Source organism: Leptonychotes weddellii, chromosome 7, assembly GCF_054177405.1.
Source record: "Leptonychotes weddellii isolate Sample4059 chromosome 7, ASM5417740v2, whole genome shotgun sequence".
NCBI classification, from domain to species: Eukaryota; Metazoa; Chordata; class Mammalia; order Carnivora; family Phocidae; genus Leptonychotes; species Leptonychotes weddellii.
In genome coordinates this window covers 45,185,817-45,206,050 of record NC_138375.1, presented here as the reverse complement: position 1 = coordinate 45,206,050, position 20,234 = coordinate 45,185,817, and the positions used below count along the sequence as shown (strand labels likewise).

Below are 20,234 nucleotides of genomic sequence, written 5' to 3'. Positions count from 1 at the left end.
GGTGTCCTCAGAGTAAAGCTTACCCAGAAAGAAGAGAGAAGGAGAGGCTCAGGATTTGTTAGTCAGCACAGCAGGGCTTTTTTTTTTTTTTTTTTTAATTAGTATCAATTTGTTCTAAATAGTACACTCTTTATCTCTTACAGAATTAAATGCTCTGTTATTTAATTTTTATTATGGTAACGTATTACCTTCCTGTGTGCTCATTGAAAACATTCAAACTGTACTACTTTCTATAGAGTAAAATTTAATGGTCTCCCTGCCCCTCAGCCCCATTCCAGCCAATGACTATTTCGTATGGACCCCCTGGGGACAGTGGGTGTCCATCCTTCCAGACCTTTGTTCACATGTAACTACATACACAGAAACACAGGTGCACATACAGGCTCATACATGTCATTTTTTAAAGTAAACAGGATCACACTGTTCGTTGCTTTTTTACTTACTAACATACTTTGACATCTTTCCATGTCAGTTTATAGAAGTCTTTTCCATCCATTCTAATGATCCTCCTAATAATCTGTAGTATGGATATACCATAATTTATTTAACCGCTCTCTAATTGGGGGCACCTAGACTCTTGAATATTTTACTGTTAATACTGCAGTGAACTTTTGGGTACCTGTAGTTTTAGGCACACTTGCAAGTTTTTCCTGGGCTGCTTTTAGTCTGGCAGGTTTGTTTGTGACTAGGATAAAAGTGTAAAATGGTGGCCTGGGAGTTAAATTTAGCCAATAAATATTTTGCTTACAGCCTACACGTTCAAAAAAATTAAATTAGTTGCCGGCATTTAAAGATTGGAAAATTTGCATAAAAATCTGGTTCCCAGCTTCTTTCAAAAGATCAGAAGCCCGGACCACACTGGGCCTGCATTTGTGTAGAGGAACAAGTGGTTAGATCTTCCCCAATTCCTAATTTCAGGGGCCAATCATCTCATGTTTGTTCTGAGACTCTGAGCTGCTGTATTGACCTGTGTTTTCTGCCTTGCCTGTATGGAACTGTGAGTTTTTAACAACTGCTCCTGGACCTGCTCTGTTTAGCTAGTCACAGTGTCTTCTACCTTGTATTCTTGACATTTTAGAGTTCGTCGTTTGGGGGGAACTATCCCATGCATTGTTGGATAGTTAGCATCTTTGACTTCCAGGCACTAAATGCCAGTAACATCCCTTCCCCATCTCTCTTTGTCAGTGGAAGAGTCCATGAGTCCTTTACCTATTTTCCAGACTTCCCAGTGGGGAAATACTGCAGAGCTTCCTCTTAAGACTGCTATGATGCACAGATGTATAGAAGCACCTTTAGAATGCTTTGAAGCCAAACTTTAGAAAGGTCTGCATGACTTCCTTATTCTAGGAATGGCATCTAGTCTCTAAGCGAGGATAACGGATGGTTGAGTATAGAGGTAGGATCCATCGAAGGGTGTGTCACTCTTTTCTTGAAGTACTTCCTTCAAGGGTTCTTTTCTCTAAAAGTTACAAAGATGGTGTCACATACTGTCTCCTCACCAGCTTATCTCTGGAAGCTTGATGATCTATCTTTCCTCTGGCTAGTTGACAGTTAGCTTTGTTTCTGGTTGGTTGCTCACAGAATTTGAAAACATTATCACTTTCTTTAGGAAGCGTGTGAAAGCACGCGCACACACACACACACACACACATACTTACATGCCTTCTTTATCCTACAAATAACAAATGGAAAGAAGTGGGAGGGGATCAAGGCCAAAACCAGCTTGACCATGCTATCAGAACATCTTTACTAAAGGAGAGTCTCTCAAAGATACACCAACACCGTTCTGCCTCTTTTTGTTCAATGATAAGTAAGCCTGGAGGAGTCCCTACTTATTTAAAGAAATATCTAGAGAAAGATACTTATCTAAAGAAATTTGCATGATTACAAAAATAAAATTTTAAAAATTAAAAGAAAGCTAATACAGATAATAAACATCAAGACTCTTTTGTTGTTTATGAGGGTAGTCACAGGGTCAGCATTTAATGATGCCATTGGATTTCACACTTTGCCATTAGTCAGGACTCTTTGAAGACCAGTTCAGTTAAACCAAGATCCTATTCTCAGAAGTATCTGGAGATATGGCACTCTCTATTCTACTTTAACAACTAAGTACTCAGTTCGAAATTAAGAATTGAGATTTTGAGACATTAACTAGAATGTTTCCGAACTGCTTTTATTTTAGGAATTCTACATAGTTGTTAAATGTACTTGATTTCTCTTACAAATTTCTTGAAATCATGCATCATATTCTGCCATTGGTTTGGGAATACTCAAGCATGCATTTAGACATCTTTACTTTTTATTTTTTTATTTATTTTTATTTATTTATTTTTTAAACATCTTTACTTTTTAAAGAAAAATTCTGCTTAAGAAGAAGTCTTGTTCCTGTGGAGCATTGATCACAACTTTTATGTGTGTTAAAAATTGGACAAGAATTTTCAAGTCATGAATCATTTACATTTTCTTGATTAATTATTTTGTTTTTGGGAGAAAGTGAAGGAGAGAAAAGGCATCTGAACTGCCCAGTTTTAGTTGTAAATGTATTACTATGAGTTCAGCCAACATGAAATGTTTAGTTTGGATATTTCCTAATTTCTCTGTGCTATTTTATAAGATGAATTTGAATCAAAATCAAATCCATTCTACTTGTTTGTTTGGTGGCACGTGAGCAATGGTCCCACCGGGCTGGGTTTAGTATTTTCTTCTCTTCTTGCAAAAGTTAAAGCATGACATTTTGCCAAATTTGACAAAGTCCAGTAGTTTTTTTTCCAGCTTTTTCCCGTTAAAATTAACTGGTGCGCTCATTGGCTTCAATATTTGGAAAGTCAGTCTTGGATACTAATAAACTTTTTATTAAAGAGAAGGGTCTCCTTTCCTCTCCTTGTGCAATATCTCCCTTGCTTTAGAATTTTGCTTTGTTCTTGTTCATAAAAGTAATCATGAGAACAACAACATGGCATTGTGGAGTTAAAATTCCTTGGTGCCCTCTCAGACATTTCAAAAACATAATCCTACAATTACATCTATGCCTAGCAATTCCGTTGAAAATATGCCATGCTCACCAGGCAAGCTACCTCCAGTCTGTTTAGAATCATGGTATTTGCAAATTATTTCCCATCTCCAAGGGCCATTTGTAATGGAAAGAGAAGAGAGATGAAATTTTTAAGATGTCCATTCTAGAATTTTATGCCTGGGAATGGCAACAAAACAAAGGCCATGGGACTTTCTGTGGTTCAGCCCTGACTCAGCTATTTAGTTACATAATTCACCCGGCATGACCTGCATACTTTACATCTATAAAATGGGATCCATGACATTTGTTGAAAAAAATCTTAAAGATTTCTAATGAGAAATGTTGCTGTGTTAGTGTTACAGATAGAAGGCATGGAGCAAGAATATTTTCTTGCTCCGGCCTCCTTTCTTTCTCACTTCCCTTTGGACAGAATTGCTTATCTAAAAATCTATTGATTTTCTTTTTGGGAAGTATGTTTAATTATGAAGCAATTCAATAAGGTTTCCAATGTGTCCCAAAAAGCCACCCAATTTTTTTTTTATCTTTAGCATCTCATAAATTAGATTTTGCTTCTGTGTTTTATTTCCTAAGATTTCAGGTTTGAAAATGATTGGGTAAAATATATGTATGTCAATAGAAACAATGAAACAAATGCTTTTAAAACTGAAATCGCACCCTTAGGTTTCAGATCCTAAAGTGGCTAGGAAATGCTGAGATCTTGGGGGACTTTCTGTTAGTGAAAAGATAAAAGATACTTTTTTTTTCTTTTTCTCAAGTCTCCATCATTAAAGTTTGGTTCTAACAGCAGACTCCTTCTCTTTTTCATGTGTGTTGAAAAGCAGCTACTCCCTGTATCAAAGCCATCAGCCCGAGTGAAGGATGGACGACGGGAGGCGCGACTGTGATCATCATAGGGGACAATTTCTTTGATGGGTTACAGGTCATATTCGGTACCATGCTGGTCTGGAGTGAGGTAGGTGTTGTCTGAACATTAATATCTAATAGGTTGGTCTGGTTGAGGATACTGTCTACACTTGAATTTCTAATAGAGTGTGTGTAGAATTTCGTGGTGCCACCCTGGGTGGGCCAGCTCTAGTCTGCAGAACTCCGGGAAACCAGGAGACATGGGTTGGGTATGCCTGGAGGCACCACTTTCTACTGGAATGATTTCCATCCTCTGCCCTGTAAGCACCAGGGGAGCTTCTGTTTTGTCATTTGTCCTCTTACGCTAGCCAAGGTGTGGAGGTCCTATTGTATATTGGGAATTGGAAAGGAGATGCAGAGTCACAAAATATATAGGAAAAACCCTGTTCAAACTTTAACAAGGTAGTAATCTGTGAATACTTGTAGATGGGGTCTATGGGAGGCCCATCTTCAAGGAGCACCATTCATATGACAGTAATAATGCAGGTGTAGGTGGTTCTTGACTTATTCAGTGATTCTTCATCCAAGAGTGAGGGATTTACCAGGGCAACCTTGAAGAACCAAAGGCTTTTTCCATCCCTAAGAATTTACAGGTCACTGGCATCTTAGTATGTGACCCCAGTCACATGAAAATGACTTTGTTCTGTGTGTGTAGTGCTTTCTAAGCACTGTGATCACTATTTTAACCTGCCAGTTGACCTGCCTGGCAATAATCCGTTACCGTTAGCTCAAGATTATAAAACACAAACATCACTATTATATAGATGCCATGGAAAACTTGCCTTTGTTTTCTTTCTGTATTCTGAGCCTAGATTTCTTATCTAGCATGCCCAGAGCCCCTTCTCTTTCACTTCCCCAAAGTTTAGAATAAAATCCATGGTAGGGCTATAAGGTACTACTGAGCTCATTCATCCCACTTGTTTTACAAGCAGTTGTGTGAATCACTAAGCTTTCTTGGGACTTACTGTACACTAGGCACTGTGCTCAGCTCTTGACACAGATCATGTCAATCCTTCCCTCTACACCATGGGGTAAATACCCTTAGCACATATGTGTTCTTGATAAAGACACTAAGGCTTGGAGATATATACTTACAAAACCCCAAAGCAGCTGTCCGGAGCCCATGGCGTGTGGATCATATGTGTGTAGCCACACAGAGAAGTCAGTAGCGGAACTGAAGCTAGAACTCCAATTTTTTATTTCAATGTCTAGCTGTCCTCCCCTAACACCTCTGTTCAGACCATCTAGATATTCTGTGTCTTCTCTCTAAGTGGGCCGCAGAGGTAAGCAGAGAGGTAAGACTGATCGCTGAATATGTTTACCTTCCTAAAGCAGAGGCTGTCTTTCTTTTTAGACCTTTTGCGTGCACTTCTCACTGCCAGGAACCCACTCAGGCCAGCCCCTTGCCTGTGCTGCTTGTGTTTCCCAGGCCACCAACTAATGGCCTGCGCTTGGCCAGAGAATCAAAGCTCTCGTAAAACTGAATCAGAGATGGGCTTCTCAGTCCACTGAACTAATTGTTGTCCAAGTTGGATGGATCATCCCAGGCATGAAAGGTGGCCTGAGCTCACGCTGCTGACTGCACCCCATTCTTTGTTGGAACCGTTGAGTTGTACAATTAGAAGCATCACATACATGGCATATTTTGCCACCAGTCTGGTGTCTTTATCCCTGCTAGAGACAGCGGTCCTCACAAGGCCAGCTTCTCCCAGATCTTGTGGGCTATATGTCCATCCCTTTCTATCCCTCATTCTGTTGCTTATCATGCAAGTTGGGAGAGGGGAAGAATAAATATAATATGGACTTCTTGCTCCATATTACTGTAGTTGAAGTGAGGCCTGAGAAGTGGGATTCAGAATTGGCAGGAAGTCTTACTAAACCTCTGAGAATAAGGTGGGTTAGTCTGCAGGTTCCTTTAAAACTTTGTGTCTGTCTTTGCCCAACACTGCATTGGTTATATGGAACAAGGGCTTTGATCTATCAGGAAATCATTAACTTGTACTTCCATGTTGTTCCTAGTCAAGGTCCTTGTGTTTCCTCTCTGTTCCCCCACATTCTTGCCCTCTTTTGGGAACAGGTAAGGAAGATTAAATTCTAATTTAGACTCTTCTGAATTGCTTCAAAGGATCTGTTTCCATGTAACAAAATCAATGCAAGTCATGAAAAAAATAACCCAGTAAGGCTATACCTTTGTCCTCCTCTTTCCTCAGGCCCTCCGTTGCCACTGGCTTGCATGTACCAGAAGCCCCTCACAATGAATCTCAGTGGGTCCAGCTAGGTGCTGAGGGTGGGGGATATACATGTTCCTTCTTTACCCACCTCCTCCTCCCAAACTGCTCTCATGTGTGATTATGTCATAAATCAACTATGACCCTTTCCTGGTGGAAACCCACCAGGTAGTTTCCAAAATTAGATATTATTTTAAAATAAGTAAATCCTCTGCCACAATAAGTAAATCCTCTGCCACAATAGAATTTATACACAAAATCTGAGTGGAAGATTTTGCTTTGTGTTGTTATTATAATAGTCTTATCATTCAGAAAAATGAGCCTTGCAGAGATGAACTTCTTATAAATATTCTAAACTATTTATATATTTAGATTTTCATACAGGCTATTTGACAGACATGATTTTCTCTCTCCACTAAAAGTGGAGGGAGAGAATTTGGTACTGCTTCAAGTCCAAAAACCCATTGTATAGTAATGAGAAATTGAGAAATACCTCATGTTTATGAAGGGTTTATCATGCATAAGCACTTTATGGGTATTATTTTATTTGATCCTCATGATAGCCCTGTATTAGATACATATGAGTAAACCGAACATCAGAGAGGTTAAGAAACTTGCCCATCATCACACAGATAGTGCTAGAGATGGCATTTATCCTACAATGGTTATTTTTACAAAGGAAATAAAAGCCCAAGTTACTGAGAGGGCAAATGGACACATAAGAGGGGGAAGAAGGACAGAAATAGGAGAACGAAAAAAACATGCATAGTCGTCCCGGTAATAGGGTAGGAGAGCTAATAGTAATAGTAATAGTAATAGTAATAGTAATAGTAATAGTAATAGTAATAGTAATAGTAATAGTAACCGTGGTGGTTGTTTTTAATCACATAAAATTACATAAATGCCTTTCATTTTGGTAGAGGCAAAAAATACCCACTAGTTCTGGGGCATTTCTGCAGGCTTCCACTGGATAGAATCAGAACTCAATACTATGAGTATTTAAGAGAGGATATCTGTGAAAGATCTGTGGAAAAATGTGTAGTATGACTAATATCAGCTAACATTCACTGAGCACTTGGTTCCTGCCAGGTACCATGCTGAGTATTTGGTATGGCTCTCCGGCGAGCATGTTGTTCTTGTTTTACTGATGAGGAAATTGAGGCTTGGGGAAGTTAAATAAGCTGTTCAGTGATCAAGGGGTGCACATGGGATTTGAACCCATCCCCAGGGCCTCACCTTCTTAACTGTCCATGATTTAGCCTATGCCAGAATTTTTACCCTCGTGTTTTATTACAGCAGACTAGGGTGTATGCTCACCATTGCCATTGATGTCTTGTACTGTGGTGACGTGGGGATGGGTATCTTAACAATTATTATCACCTTCCAGGCTGAAGTAGACTTGGGATGCAGAGGAATAAGAGTGATCCCTTCATTTTCTGGTTGTATAGGCTTGTGGGTGGAGCCACTGGCTTCCAGGACGAATTTATCCTTATGAAGAATACATACTTTGTGTTAGGGGCAGAAGACAACCTCTTCCTTGTCAACGTAGAGAACTTAGGCAGGACAGTGAACCTGTTGGGGCCTCATCTCTAGATAGGACCCCTATCTATCTGGCTCTTTGTCCCCTGGCCACATGATCTCTTGAGGTTATGCCACCTCTAAGATCTAGTACTTCTAATTTTAGGTAGACTTTTATCTCTTCTCCATTTCCTCACTCTATAGCCCAAAGCACTCAGGGAGCAGGCTGGTGGGCCAGGACAAGCAGATAACATTTTAGCTTAGCAGCTGATGCTATTATTTGGAGTCTTTTTTTAGCTAAAGAATTTTAAAAAGAGTGAGAGAAAATAGGGCTGGCTTAATTGACCCTCATCTATGCTCTTTCCCTACCAACCCAATTTTTGAAAATGAGTAGTTCAGTTTAGCTCACTGATTGCCCTCTGAGGGTTGGGAAAAAGAAAGGTAGCACTCCATTGCTCCTCACTCAGGGCTGCCTTCTGTGGGCTCCCAAGTTTGGGGTGAACTACATGGCTTTCTTGTGAATTTGGTTTGCCATCTTTGTTATTCTTCCTTATTGTTTCTTGCCCTTTCTCCTCTCTGTCTTTCTAGAAAGCAAATTATTATACTGATACCCTTGGGCTTCTTATCCTTTACCCAAAAGACTTAACAACAACAACAAAAATATTTGTAGTGTTTTATATATAAACCCAGGAAAATCAACAAGGTTGATGTGTGCTTGTGATTAACATGGGTTGAGCTTTTTTTTCTTGATCAGAGATACACTTGGTTGTTTTTGCTTTTCCATCAACATGTGATTTGGAGGAGGGAGGGGCTCCTGCTACTAGTTTGTAGAGTTAATACTTATTTTAATATCTCCTTGAACTGCTCTAATTGCTAAGCAGTGAGTACTGCTTGGCTTGCCTGTTAGTGTCTAGCACTGGGATAGGTACTACGACTGATCACAGTTAGGCTTTATGGAATCTGGTGTTCTATTTGGAACTTGCTCCCATGAAACAAATTAGGGAGTTACATAATATATTTTTATAATCCAGTGTTAAATTACTAGTTTAAAATTCAAAGCAAGGTTCTAGAAGGCACAGAGAATGGTACAGGCAAAAGTAGACTGTCCAAACAACCAGTCAAGCTCCTGTTATGTACAGATGGATCTCTCTGCTAGGCATTTTAGGCTCTCACAGTCCTTTGATTTAATCACAGCAATCTCTGGGAGAATTTATACAGCTTAAGGTATTTAAGATGCTTGTAAGGAAAGTACACTGGTGAGATTGGTGAGGAGCAGAGGATGAAGGGGACTTCAGGCAGACAATCATCCAAGCAAGGGTTTAGATTGCATGGGGTGGCAGCGGGCAAGGAGCCAGTCAGGAGACGTGGGTATTAATTGCAGTCTTTCTACTGCTCAATCAGAGGATCTAGATTTTAGTTAGTGTTGGTCATCGGGCCTTAGTTTCCCCATCTTAAAATGAGGGGCTTAGACTAAATCCTCATTGAAATCAGCTACAATTTTATAATTCCTTTTATCTAGAGTTTATTCCCTTGAGAGTCCCTTCAAAGTAAGAGTAATGATGGGTAGCAAGTAGCTTCTTTTCTTCCACTATTATTCTTTACTTTTACGACACACTTGCAGTATACCAATATTGTGTTTATTTGCAAAAGCATTCTTTGAATGTCATCAAAACCATTTAGTTAGCTACAAAATTGGATCTCCTTATTGCTGTATCTTTAGTCTGTATTTCTACTCTCTACACTTCAAGTCCTGGTATCTGATATAATCCTGAGACCTAGACCACACTGTTGGTCTAATTCATTTTCGGATAGTTCTGTGGAATATACCAATTCTTTGGTATATCAATAGGTATGCCATGGGAGATGGGGGAGGGAGGTTTTTCCTGGTAAGTCTGGGAAATGTTGAGTCAAATAAATTCAACTGGTTCTTGTTCTAGGACTTTGCAAAGCTTTTGCGATATTAACATGCACTGTGAATACATGGAATACAAAATTTTGTGACCACAGAACATTTTTTCAGGGATCACCTTATAGGAGGATATATTGGGGATGGATGGATTTCATGTTAATGAAGTAAAGTCATGAAATCTAGTCATGAAGTGATTGGTCTGGGGTAGATGTGAGAAAATCATGTGAAATATTTGCAGAGTATTATTCAGATTAGATCAGGAATGTGTAGAGCCATTATTCTTTAATGCTGCGGGCTTTGAACAGAATTTCTCTCATATTTTGTGTCTGGTTTTAGTCACTGCACACTTGGCATTAGATGCCCTGTGATTTTGCAGGAGAGTTACATTTAAAGATTGCCGGAACCTCTTAGCTCAGATGGAGAAGCCAATTTTATCACTGTATGAACCAGTGAGCCTCACACAGGGGCTACGTGTTGCCTTTTGCATCCAGATGAATGTTTTCTTCAACTGCATTCCCAGAGATGGGGGAAGTCCAAAGAAACTTCGGTGGGGGTGGGGCTGGGGGTGAATATAGTTAGGTAAATAAAAGGCAGTTTGGGGGCTGAGAAATGATTTCCTGCTTTAATCCAAAAGTTGGAAAACACAGTTTTAAATGTAGTTCCTGACTTCTTTCTTCTTTCCTATCTCTACTTTCCATTCTCATCTGTACACAAAGCTCAGAGCTTCGAAGGATTGTAAATAAAAAATAGCATTTGCCCCTCTGTGACGTTAAAAAATGAATGGCTACAACTCGTACATGTTCCCACTGGAAGTTTCCCAGGCCTTTTTGTTTGGCCTTGATTTTTACGGAACCACATGTAGAATCACAAAATTTCGAGGGCTTTGAGGAACCTTTCCAGTCATCAAGTGCAGCTGTTTTTTGGAAATGAGGAAAAAGAGCCTCCAGAGTCATACTGTGACTTGTCCTGGGAATGCATTAGCTACTACTTAGTGCTGGGGTCACAGCCCAGTTCTCCAGACACCAGCCTCACCCCCCATTCAACTTTCTCTTGTTCCAGTTTTCTCATGGTATTTCTTTAGTCTTTTAATAAACTTCCTTATATTTACCAAACCTTCCCAAATTTTATACATGATAGCACTGGCATTCTGATGACTGTTATTTATACCACATTTATATGCAATACAATTCTATTCAAATAAAAAATAAAATTAAGAAAGGCAGAGAAAGACATTATCACAAATATCTTTTAAAATTTCATAATGTAAATATGGTATATAAATGGCTGTGTCATTTATTTTATATATATTGGGGCCTACATATATAAGTTTAATTCAAAGTTGATGAAATGCATGGATTTAAAAATAATTCATGGTTTCCTACTTGTCCTAAATATATAAGTTGCCAAGACTGTATGCAACCTGTACTTACTGATCATCTGTTAAGTGGAAGATGCTTAATGCAAAATTATAAACTTTATTTGTAAGGACTAAAAGGGGCAGCCTGAACTGGTTGCATTAAACTTTGAATGTGACTTTGAAGAACACCTTTCAAGCCCAAGTTATTTTATGGGGAATCATTTTTAAATGAGCCAGCATATTTAAAAAACAGATTAAAAATACTCTAGAGGCCTCTTTAATGTAGTTACATAGTTACAACCATGCTCACCTTATTCCTACAAAAGCTTTAGTCTATATTTTTATTTTTAATGACTAAGGCACTAGAAATCTATCCTCTATGTTAATAATTATATGATGGTTAAAAACGACTTTAAGATGACATTCTCCTTTAGTTGTTTACAGTGCTTTCAGGAGGCACAAGTGTGTGCCCATCACTTGAAAATGGAAACCAGGCAAATGTGATGCATTTCTAATTTTAACATAAATCAAAGACAAAATTCACACCTGGCTGCAGTCATGTGACTTTTATGAAGAAAATGGATAACTATATAGTGTTGTGTTCATTTTATATGGGTGCTCTAAGCAGCTTGCTGGAATGGCTCCCTAATGGTCTGAACTAAAGCCTTCCTCCTTATACAACCTTACTGGCTTCCTCCTTCCTAAACCCACAGCTCCTCGGTTTGGGATTCAAGCATGCCCCGTGAAGGCTCTGAACTTTCTTTTTAACATCCTTGCCCGCTATTTACCTTAACTTAGGCTTTAGTCACACTGAGTCGTTAGTGGACTCCTTATACCCAGAGTGATTTTTCGCCTCTGTACTCTTGCCTTTCTTATGCCATTCCTTCTTCCACAATGTTTTTCCCTCCTCTCTGTGTGCAAATTCTTCTGCCCTTTAAGATCCAGTAAAATGCCACTTTTGTCTGTAAATCTTCCCTTACAGTTTAGATATTGAATATTTCCCTTTATCCTAAATTCCTACATGGTCTTATCTGTAACATATTATGTTCCTTATAACTTTCTATCTTTAATTATTGTGATTTAAAGGGATGTTCTCTCTCATAAGGCAGGATCCATGCTAAATTCAGCTTAGTCTCTCTGTGTTTAGCACAGATCCTTACATGTCAGAGGCATTAATTTATACAAATTTATACAAAATAATATTGAATGACACCTTTCCTTCCTTTCTTCCTTCCTTCCTTTCCTTCCTTCCAACAAATGCTCCCTATTAGCAACCATTGTATTCAACGATGCTTCAAAGTGTCAATACCAGATAGATTGCAGTTTAGTTTTTGTTAATGCATGTGTGATTAGGTAGTTTATATTTAGATATATTTATTGTGCAATAAGGATGCACATAATTACCTTAGTGTGAATCTGTTGGTTATGGTGAGGATTAAGTAATAAGACTAGCACTTTCTAGGTGATTGATACCAGTGAGACCTTCTCCTAAACTCATTATAGGCATTATGTCAATTAATCCTTAGATTAAGTAGATAGCTAGCCTCTTCCTCCGTCCCACCTTCTTCTCAGGTAATGAAACTGAACACCAGAGAGGTTGAGTGACTTTTCAAAGGTTCCACAGCTGGTAATTTGCAAAGCGTGGACCTGAACCAAAATTTCTATGACTCCAGAGCCATCTTTTAGCCATCTAATGAGAATGTAGTAAAACCACACTTACCCAGAGAAACTGTTATATAACCTCAACTGTCAAAAAAAAAAAAAAAGTAAATATAGAAAATAACAGACTTTGGGGTAACCAGAGCAATAATGTTTAACAAACTATCTTATCTGTTTTCCCAGGTCATAGCAAATCAGAAGGAGCAAACTAGAGGCAGGTTGTTACGAGCAGGCTCAGTGACAGCAGAAATGACAGCTTAATGTCAAGGGCGGAAATGGAAAACCTAAAAAGCAGACGCAGGACTCTATTACTGTGTGGCACATTAATGACTGTTCATAATGACAGTGGCCCTGAGTCATCCAGACAGAGATGGCAATTATATTCAATATATTCTCTCTAAAACAGCAAGATGTGTGTAATGCATCCTCAAAAGACTCCCAAGGAAAGCAGCTGTTGTGGCGTGGTATTAAAAGGGGTTTGGCTCTGGTTTTCTGTGCAGCTCACTTCCTGAAGGGACATGTTAAATGAGGAATTACCGAATATATGTGCAAGTATCAGTGTAAACTGTATGCAAATGTGAACTATGCCACACACACAAAAAACTGTTCAAATGCATCTCTGTTTAGTACCGTATAGCTTTGATATCCCTTTCTTGGAACTTGGAAAGACCAAAAGTATTTCGTTGAAAGGTGAGTTCATTCCCTGCTACCCCACCTATCAATCTTTTGGCTTTTTTGTTTTTCCTTCCTAATTCCATAGGCAAAGATTCTGCCTTGCAAACCGCCAGCTTTGATAACAAACATTTAGTCTCTTCCATAAATGTATCTGGCTTTACTTTTCCTTTTATATTTTAATTTTCAAACAAATAAGCAGCAACCCTGGTCTAAGCCAGACCCGAGCAGGGAATGATGTTCCTTCTTAACTGAATTTAGAAAAACAAACCTTGAGAAAGAGCTCATTGTGCAGTTTCAAACCACAGGGGCTGGTGTTATGGGTGTCCAGTCCTCTCCTTCTGGAATACTCTGGACCTCAGGAACTCACCAGTGCTTTTCCAGCTCCCAGATGGTCAGGATGGGATCCAGTCTTTAATGGGGCCCAGTTGGCACAAGATTTACATCCTGGGAAAGAGCTAGAGAAAGTTTATTTAAAAAATAAATTACTGAAAAATAAATAAATAAATCAACCCACAAAACCAAAGGTAGTTGAAGTATAATGTATTTATTTTAGCCTTTTTTCTCCCAAATCTGTTATTTTGAAATATGATCTTGTTGCTGTTTTGTTTTGTACAAGTAACTGCATTGAATTAGGGACGTGGTTAGTCTCTTGGTCAGAAGAATTGGGTAGTATATTTTTGTGAATGCTTAATGAGGATACCAGGAAGCTTGAAGTTTTTTTGGGGGAGGGGGTAAAAGTAAACAGCTTTTTTTAGTAAAAAGTTTTTCGGGTGGAGTGGTATTGATAATTTCTTTTTTGTCAATTCACAAGTGACTTTATTGACTCTATCTAAAATTATTAGTGGTGGTTAATAGCGTCACGGTATTTATTCACTCAGTGTTCAGAAGTATTTATTGAGTGCCTACTGCTTCCCAGGCACTGTTAAAAACTGAAAACAAGAAAGACAAAATTCATATCCTCACAGGGCTTATATTCTAGTTGGGGTTGCAGACAATAAATAGGAAAATATATCCACATCTCTCTACTATGTGTCTGTGTCTCTTTCTATATATGAGAGAAATTTCAGGCAGTGTAAAGGAATACTCCTGACCATTCAAAAGCTTAGGTCTTAAATCCCTTATTTAACTCAGCTCCTGAGATTTTAGTTTCAAGTCTCCTCTGACATTCATACATAAAGTTTATCTTTGCGAATTCATGTGATCCAACATATTTTGTTAAACATTGGGCTAAAGTTATTTTCTTGAAAGGACAAAAGGAAACCAGAATGTTTGTGAAACAGTAAATGCCTCCACTGGCTTTCTCTCATGTTCTCTGAGAAATCATATACTGCCTTTGAGACAGGCAATTCCTGGGAATGAAAAAATCTGTGTTATGAAACCCCCAGAACTCTGATTAGGGAACAACCAGAATGCACTGAGGGACTCAGGAGAAGAGATGGCATCCGCTGATTTATGTTGTATCCACTTCAGGGAAATAGAGATATAATATGGAGGTTTAGCCAGTACAGTCGCCAACGAATATACACTTTTCATATTTCAACTTGCTTTAGGAACTCCTGAAAATAATATTTTTTAAACACCACGTTTAACTAGAGAAAGATGAATGTTCCAGAGTGGAGGAAAAATAAGTTTGCTTGTTTGGTCACTACTACTGTGGTGTCTCTTTAAAAATCCTTAGTCAATTTGGTTTTGAAGCTTTAATTATGCTTTTATGTTACAGTTTTCTTATTTAAATGTCTGCTTTGAGCGTCCATCACTCAGCACCCCCTGCCTATCTCAAAAGAGATGGATATTATTATCCTAACTGAGGAGGAGGGAGAATGCTGTGAGAATTATTAATACATAAATTAAAAAATTAATCTGGAAAGAGCTTTAGGGCCTCTAGAGAAGCTCTACCCAAACACAAAGCATATTTAACATTATTATAAGCACTCCCACAGAGCAGATAGGCCAGTGCAGTGTGAGATGAGTAAACTGAGGCACAGAGAGTGACAATGGGTGGTGGGGCCAGTGTATGTTAGAACCCAGATCCTTGGGTGGGTAACATCTAAAGACTGCTGCACCAGAGCCCACTTAAGGCTTTTTCTGGTCTTGAATGTTAATTATTTCTCCAAAGAAGAAATTTCCTTCCTTTTTACCCCTTCTCTTTAAGTCTTTGCTTGTTTGGACTGTGTGTGTGTTGAAAGTGATTAAGGCTAAAATATTAGGATTCTAAGGCTAGCAAGGAAAACTCACTAGTGTGCTTTCTAGTAATCCTAGTTATTTTTCTGGCTTTGTGGCTTGGAACTTCAAGTTGCATTTGTTTCATATAGTCCCATTGGTTAGAAAACACACATAAAGGCTTATCTTGGAATTGCTTTTTTGTTTTGCCAAGAAATAATTCTCAGCTAGCTTCTCAACAATGAAAAAGGCTATTTTGAGTACCTACTGTGCTGCCAGAACCTTTAAGGATGTAGAAGCTGAGGACTCGTTCTATCCTGTCAACAGTGGAGACAGGTTGAAAAGTATACGTGACAGCAATTATGGAAAAACCATGAACAGCAGTCGGGAGGGACAGTACAATGTACAATGGTGGCCCTTGGTCAGGCAGACTTGCCACTTCTTGATCGTGTTTCTTAACTTGCCTGAAACTCATCTTCCACATCTGCGAGCCAGCTAATGCCCATCCCTGCCCCTAACGCTGCAGGACAGAAATCACTGAAGGAGTCTTGCACAGCATTTGGCACATAGTTAGATGACAACAAAAGGCCACTGTTGCAGAAGCCACCATCAAGGTCCCCACCGTCCTCCATTTAGCATGAGCTAGAATGCTACTGGCTCTCAGAGAAGAAAGTCATTCTGAAGACTTGCCCTTTTCCCCCACAATTCCGCAACATGTTTCCATTAACATTTTTAAATACTAGGTACCCTCCTTTACCTCCCATGCGGATCCCACTTTTGATCCTGCGAAAGAATTTTATAAAAACTATTTAGAGAATTACCCTCTCCCAGACCCTTCTTCTGGGCTTCCAGAATTTGCAAACTGCCTTTTTGGAGGTTTGCACCCACCTCCCTGCACCCTCCACCTTCCTCCCTTTCTGGTCTATCCACAGAAGAGCTCCTCTTTCCTGTTTCTCGTGCTTTGGTGGAGCATAGGCCGTGTCCACCTCCCCCATGTCTGTGCTCCATCTCTCACCACAAGCGTGCCTCACCTGGCCGGCCCCGGTGTAGCACTCATCTGCTCTTGGGCTCTGAGTCTGGAAAAGAGAAAATGCTCACACCAGCAGCTTGGAAGGAATGTGATCCCTGCTGCCACATGTCCTCGGTGTGCTGGCAGCCTCTCCTGGGCCTTGCAGAGACCATGTGTATCTTTTCATCGGAATGCCACCCCTAAAAATTATTTCTTCTGGTTATAATATTAATGCATTCTTATTGTTGAGAAGTTAGAAAATTCAAAGGGGTATGCAGAGGAAAATAAAATTACCCATAGCTTTACAATCTGGTGGTAACTATTCTTGACACTTTGATGATTTTCCTTTTAGTCTTTTTTCCATGCAGACATAGATCTAATTCTTATATAATCAAATGCAGTACCTATTGCACAAAACTGATGTTATTCTACATTTGATCTTTAGTAAAATTTTTCTCATAATAAAAGTAATACCTGCAAATGTACAAATTTATTTATTCTAGAATTATTTATGTGATTATTTCCTGTGTAAGCACACACGCACGCACAAGGAGAAAGAGAGAGAGAAGATGAATCACATGTCATCTGTCCAGAAACAAACAGTTAACATTTAGCATTGTTTTTTTGTGGACTATTTTCTTAGTATTACTTTCTTAACCTTTTTTCTTTCTTTTCTTTCTTCTTATTCCTTCTCACAAGAGACACAGATCTTTAGACATCCTCTTCTCTTTTACCACTTAGATGAAATCTGAGCAGTGGTCTCATGCAGGGACCTGAGTGCTAAGCCAGTTGGATAATTCATTTTAAGAGCAATTTAATTAGGGAATGACAGTTAAATATTATCAGGTTAGGAACAGTGAACTCTTATGGATAGGTATCACTATGCCTAACGGAGTCAAACCTCTTGTAGAATTCTGGCCTAATTTATGTAAGTATTTATTTCAGAAATATTTTGGAAATATCCTGTATATAGAGCATTAAATTAAATACTTTGGAGGATACAAATATGAATTAGACCCTGTCACCGATCTCAGGAACTGTCTAATGAGAGAAAAATGTGTAGGAAAATCTTTACGGCACAGAGCAAAAAAGGATATTAAATGTTACAGAATACATGTCATAATTATATAAGTTCTTACAAAGGTGCAGGTAACTCTGACTTTTAAGACCAAGTAAAACTTATTGGAAGAGAAAGTACATTGTCTCAAAGAATAAGTAGAATATCAGTAGGGGAACGTGTAGGCAAGGAATGACATGAACAAAGCAAAGATGTTAGGCAAGGCTGTGGTGTTTTCATGTATCCACGTGCCCTACTCTCCAGAATGGGTAAAAGCAAAGTGGGAAGTAGGACTAGAAAGGGAGATTGGCTGTCAGGCCTTAGGGCTCCCTGAATATTGTGCCAAAGAGTTTGGATTATATACTCTATGTAAAGGGGGCACTTGAGGGTTTGAAGGCAACGACATAATGAGGTTGTATTTGAAGAAGATAATTCCGGCAAAAAAGTAGTAGAGAGAGACGGTTTCAAAGGCAATTGTACTATTGTAATTCTCAGAGTAGGAAATGGTAACAACCTGAACAGAAGGAAGTGGTAAAGCAAAGAGCCAATGGAGGTCAGTGGTGGAAAAATCAAAATGACTAAAAGAAAAACTGAAGGTAGAAAAAATAAAGATGATCCTATTTTGGGTGATTCAAAGGATAGCATTCCCTTAACTGAGAGCGGGAACATGGGAGCAAACAATACATTTATAAGTAGTAAGATGATAAATTTAGCTTGGGTCATGTTGGGATCAAGGCAGCAATTAGATGTGTTCGGGGAGATTCTGTTACTCTGTTGCTAATAAAAATTTGGTGCGTGGTCAAAGAAATCAAAGCTACAGGTGTAGATTTGGAAGTCAGTCTAACTGAGGTGGTTGAGCCAATGAGTAAACTCAAGAAATGTTAGGCGAGTAAAAAGAGAAGAAAATATAGAACAAAATTTGTAAAATTTCAATAGTTAATAAGTTGGCAGAAAGGAAAAGTTGGCAAGTGAGGAAAACAGGACCAATGAATAAAAGAAGAACTCTAGAAAACACTTATTTACAAGCAGAAGATACTGGTTTTCTTCCTAGTGTTTCAAGACAGTATTTGTTAAACTTGTTTGACCCTCAGCTTTTCTCATCTGGAATACATATCCTGCAAGGATGGGTTTTAAAAGATAGTGAATGTGAAAGTGCTTTGGTAAACCATCAGACACGCAAGTCTTAGGTCTTATAATTAGTGTCACAGAAGTGAGGAAAGTAGAGACTTCCAACAAGGCAGAAAGTAGTGTCAGATGCTACAGTTTCATAAGAATATTTATATTTAGCTCAGCTGGTTTGGCTTGTGATTTAAGGAAGTTAAGTCCGGAGTGAATCTGTTCTTTAATCACTTAAAACAGCATTTCCCAAAGTATGGAGCATGTGTCTCTGGTGATATAGGAGAGAACTTTGGGTTTGACACAGACATCAGGCAGGACTGAATCACATAATGAGAAAGGTGTTTTTTTGTTTGTCTTTTAATCTTCAGATTAATATTAAGGGAGTAAGTCTGAGTTGGGACAAATAAGTCTGTAGCATCTAACACTAGTTTCCCCTTTCAGTAAATGCCTTCAGGTTGTGAGCATTATTCAGTTAGAATTCAGCAACATCATATTAACTTTAAATTACCATCTCTACTACCTTCTTATTTTGGCAGGGATACCAGTTTTCCAGTTGGGAGAGTGATATAAAGTTTCCTTTAAAAATAAGTTATTTTAGGGGCACCTGGGTGGCTCAGTCGTTAAGCGTCTGCCTTCGGCTCAGGTCATGATCCTAGGGTCCTGGGATCGAGCCCTGCATCAGGCTCCCTGCTCGACAGGAAGCCTGCTTCTCCCTCTCCCTCTGCTGCTCCCCTGCTTGTGTTTCCTCTCCCGCTGTCTCTCTCTCTGTCAAATAAATAAGTAAAATCTTAAAAAAAAAAAAAGATACCTTGTTAAAAAAAAGTAAGTTATTTTAAACAAAAAAAGTAATTGATTTTTTTAAATATTAAGTACATAATTGTAATAGGTGATATACAGTTACAACAAAACTGAGAAAATGGTATTCCAATAATGGGAGTTTGGAAATTTTAGATTTACCAGAGCCCTTCCTTGTTCTGTTTCTTGGAGTGGCTACCTCAGTTCAAGCAGGTTAGAACGATGTAGAAAATTGTCCATCCTGGGACAGTGGTGGGCTGGTGGGGTTGTCTTGGGTTCTAGACTTCTAGATTTAGACCCTGTTTTTCCCCTAACATGTTGGGTCAAGTTTTGAAACCAGTAGATTTTTCTAGAATTTTGTGTCTTCAGAAGTTAAAATGAGAGGGTTAGTTTTAAATGATTACTAGAGTTCCTTCCAGCAATAAAGTCTATGATTCTCTGAATGATTAGTAAATAAGCCTATGCTTTCAAATTGATAGAAGTTAGAAAAAATGTTTTTCCTCTGTAAGGCATCAGTATCATATGTCAATGCCAGAGGCTGTTTGCAGACTAACATCCACGGCGAGGAAAACATCAACAAATTCATTCTCTAATGATAATTCATATTCTACCTCATTTGCAAAGGACAGTTATTTCAAGAAGGAATCTCTGCTTTAGTTAAGGCGATTGATTAAAATTGAAAGTGAAATCGTAAATGAAAATCTGTTTCAATTTCCTGAGCCTACTGCTTTATGTCAATACCTCACTCTTAACTCAGTAGTTTCACTGCAGTCCTATATAATAAATTCAGAAAGCCCATGAATTCTGT

The 20,234-nt window shown here is 38.7% G+C and overlaps 1 protein-coding gene across 8 annotated transcripts in view; it reads left to right on the top strand.

Annotated features, from left to right (window-relative positions):
- The window catches only part of EBF1 (EBF transcription factor 1), a 391,508-nt gene that overhangs the window by 287,662 nt on the left and 83,612 nt on the right, over nt 1–20,234 (top strand). For 4 of the 8 annotated variants that reach the window (XM_081826258.1, XM_081826263.1, XM_081826260.1 and 1 more), the window contains exon 9: nt 3,856–3,989. In XM_081826258.1, coding sequence (XP_081682384.1) covers nt 3,856–3,989 — 134 coding nt within the window. The remainder of the gene's footprint in view (nt 1–3,855; nt 3,990–20,234) is intronic. The other 4 variants (XM_081826259.1, XM_081826264.1, XM_081826261.1 and 1 more) reach the window with 1 other exon arrangement.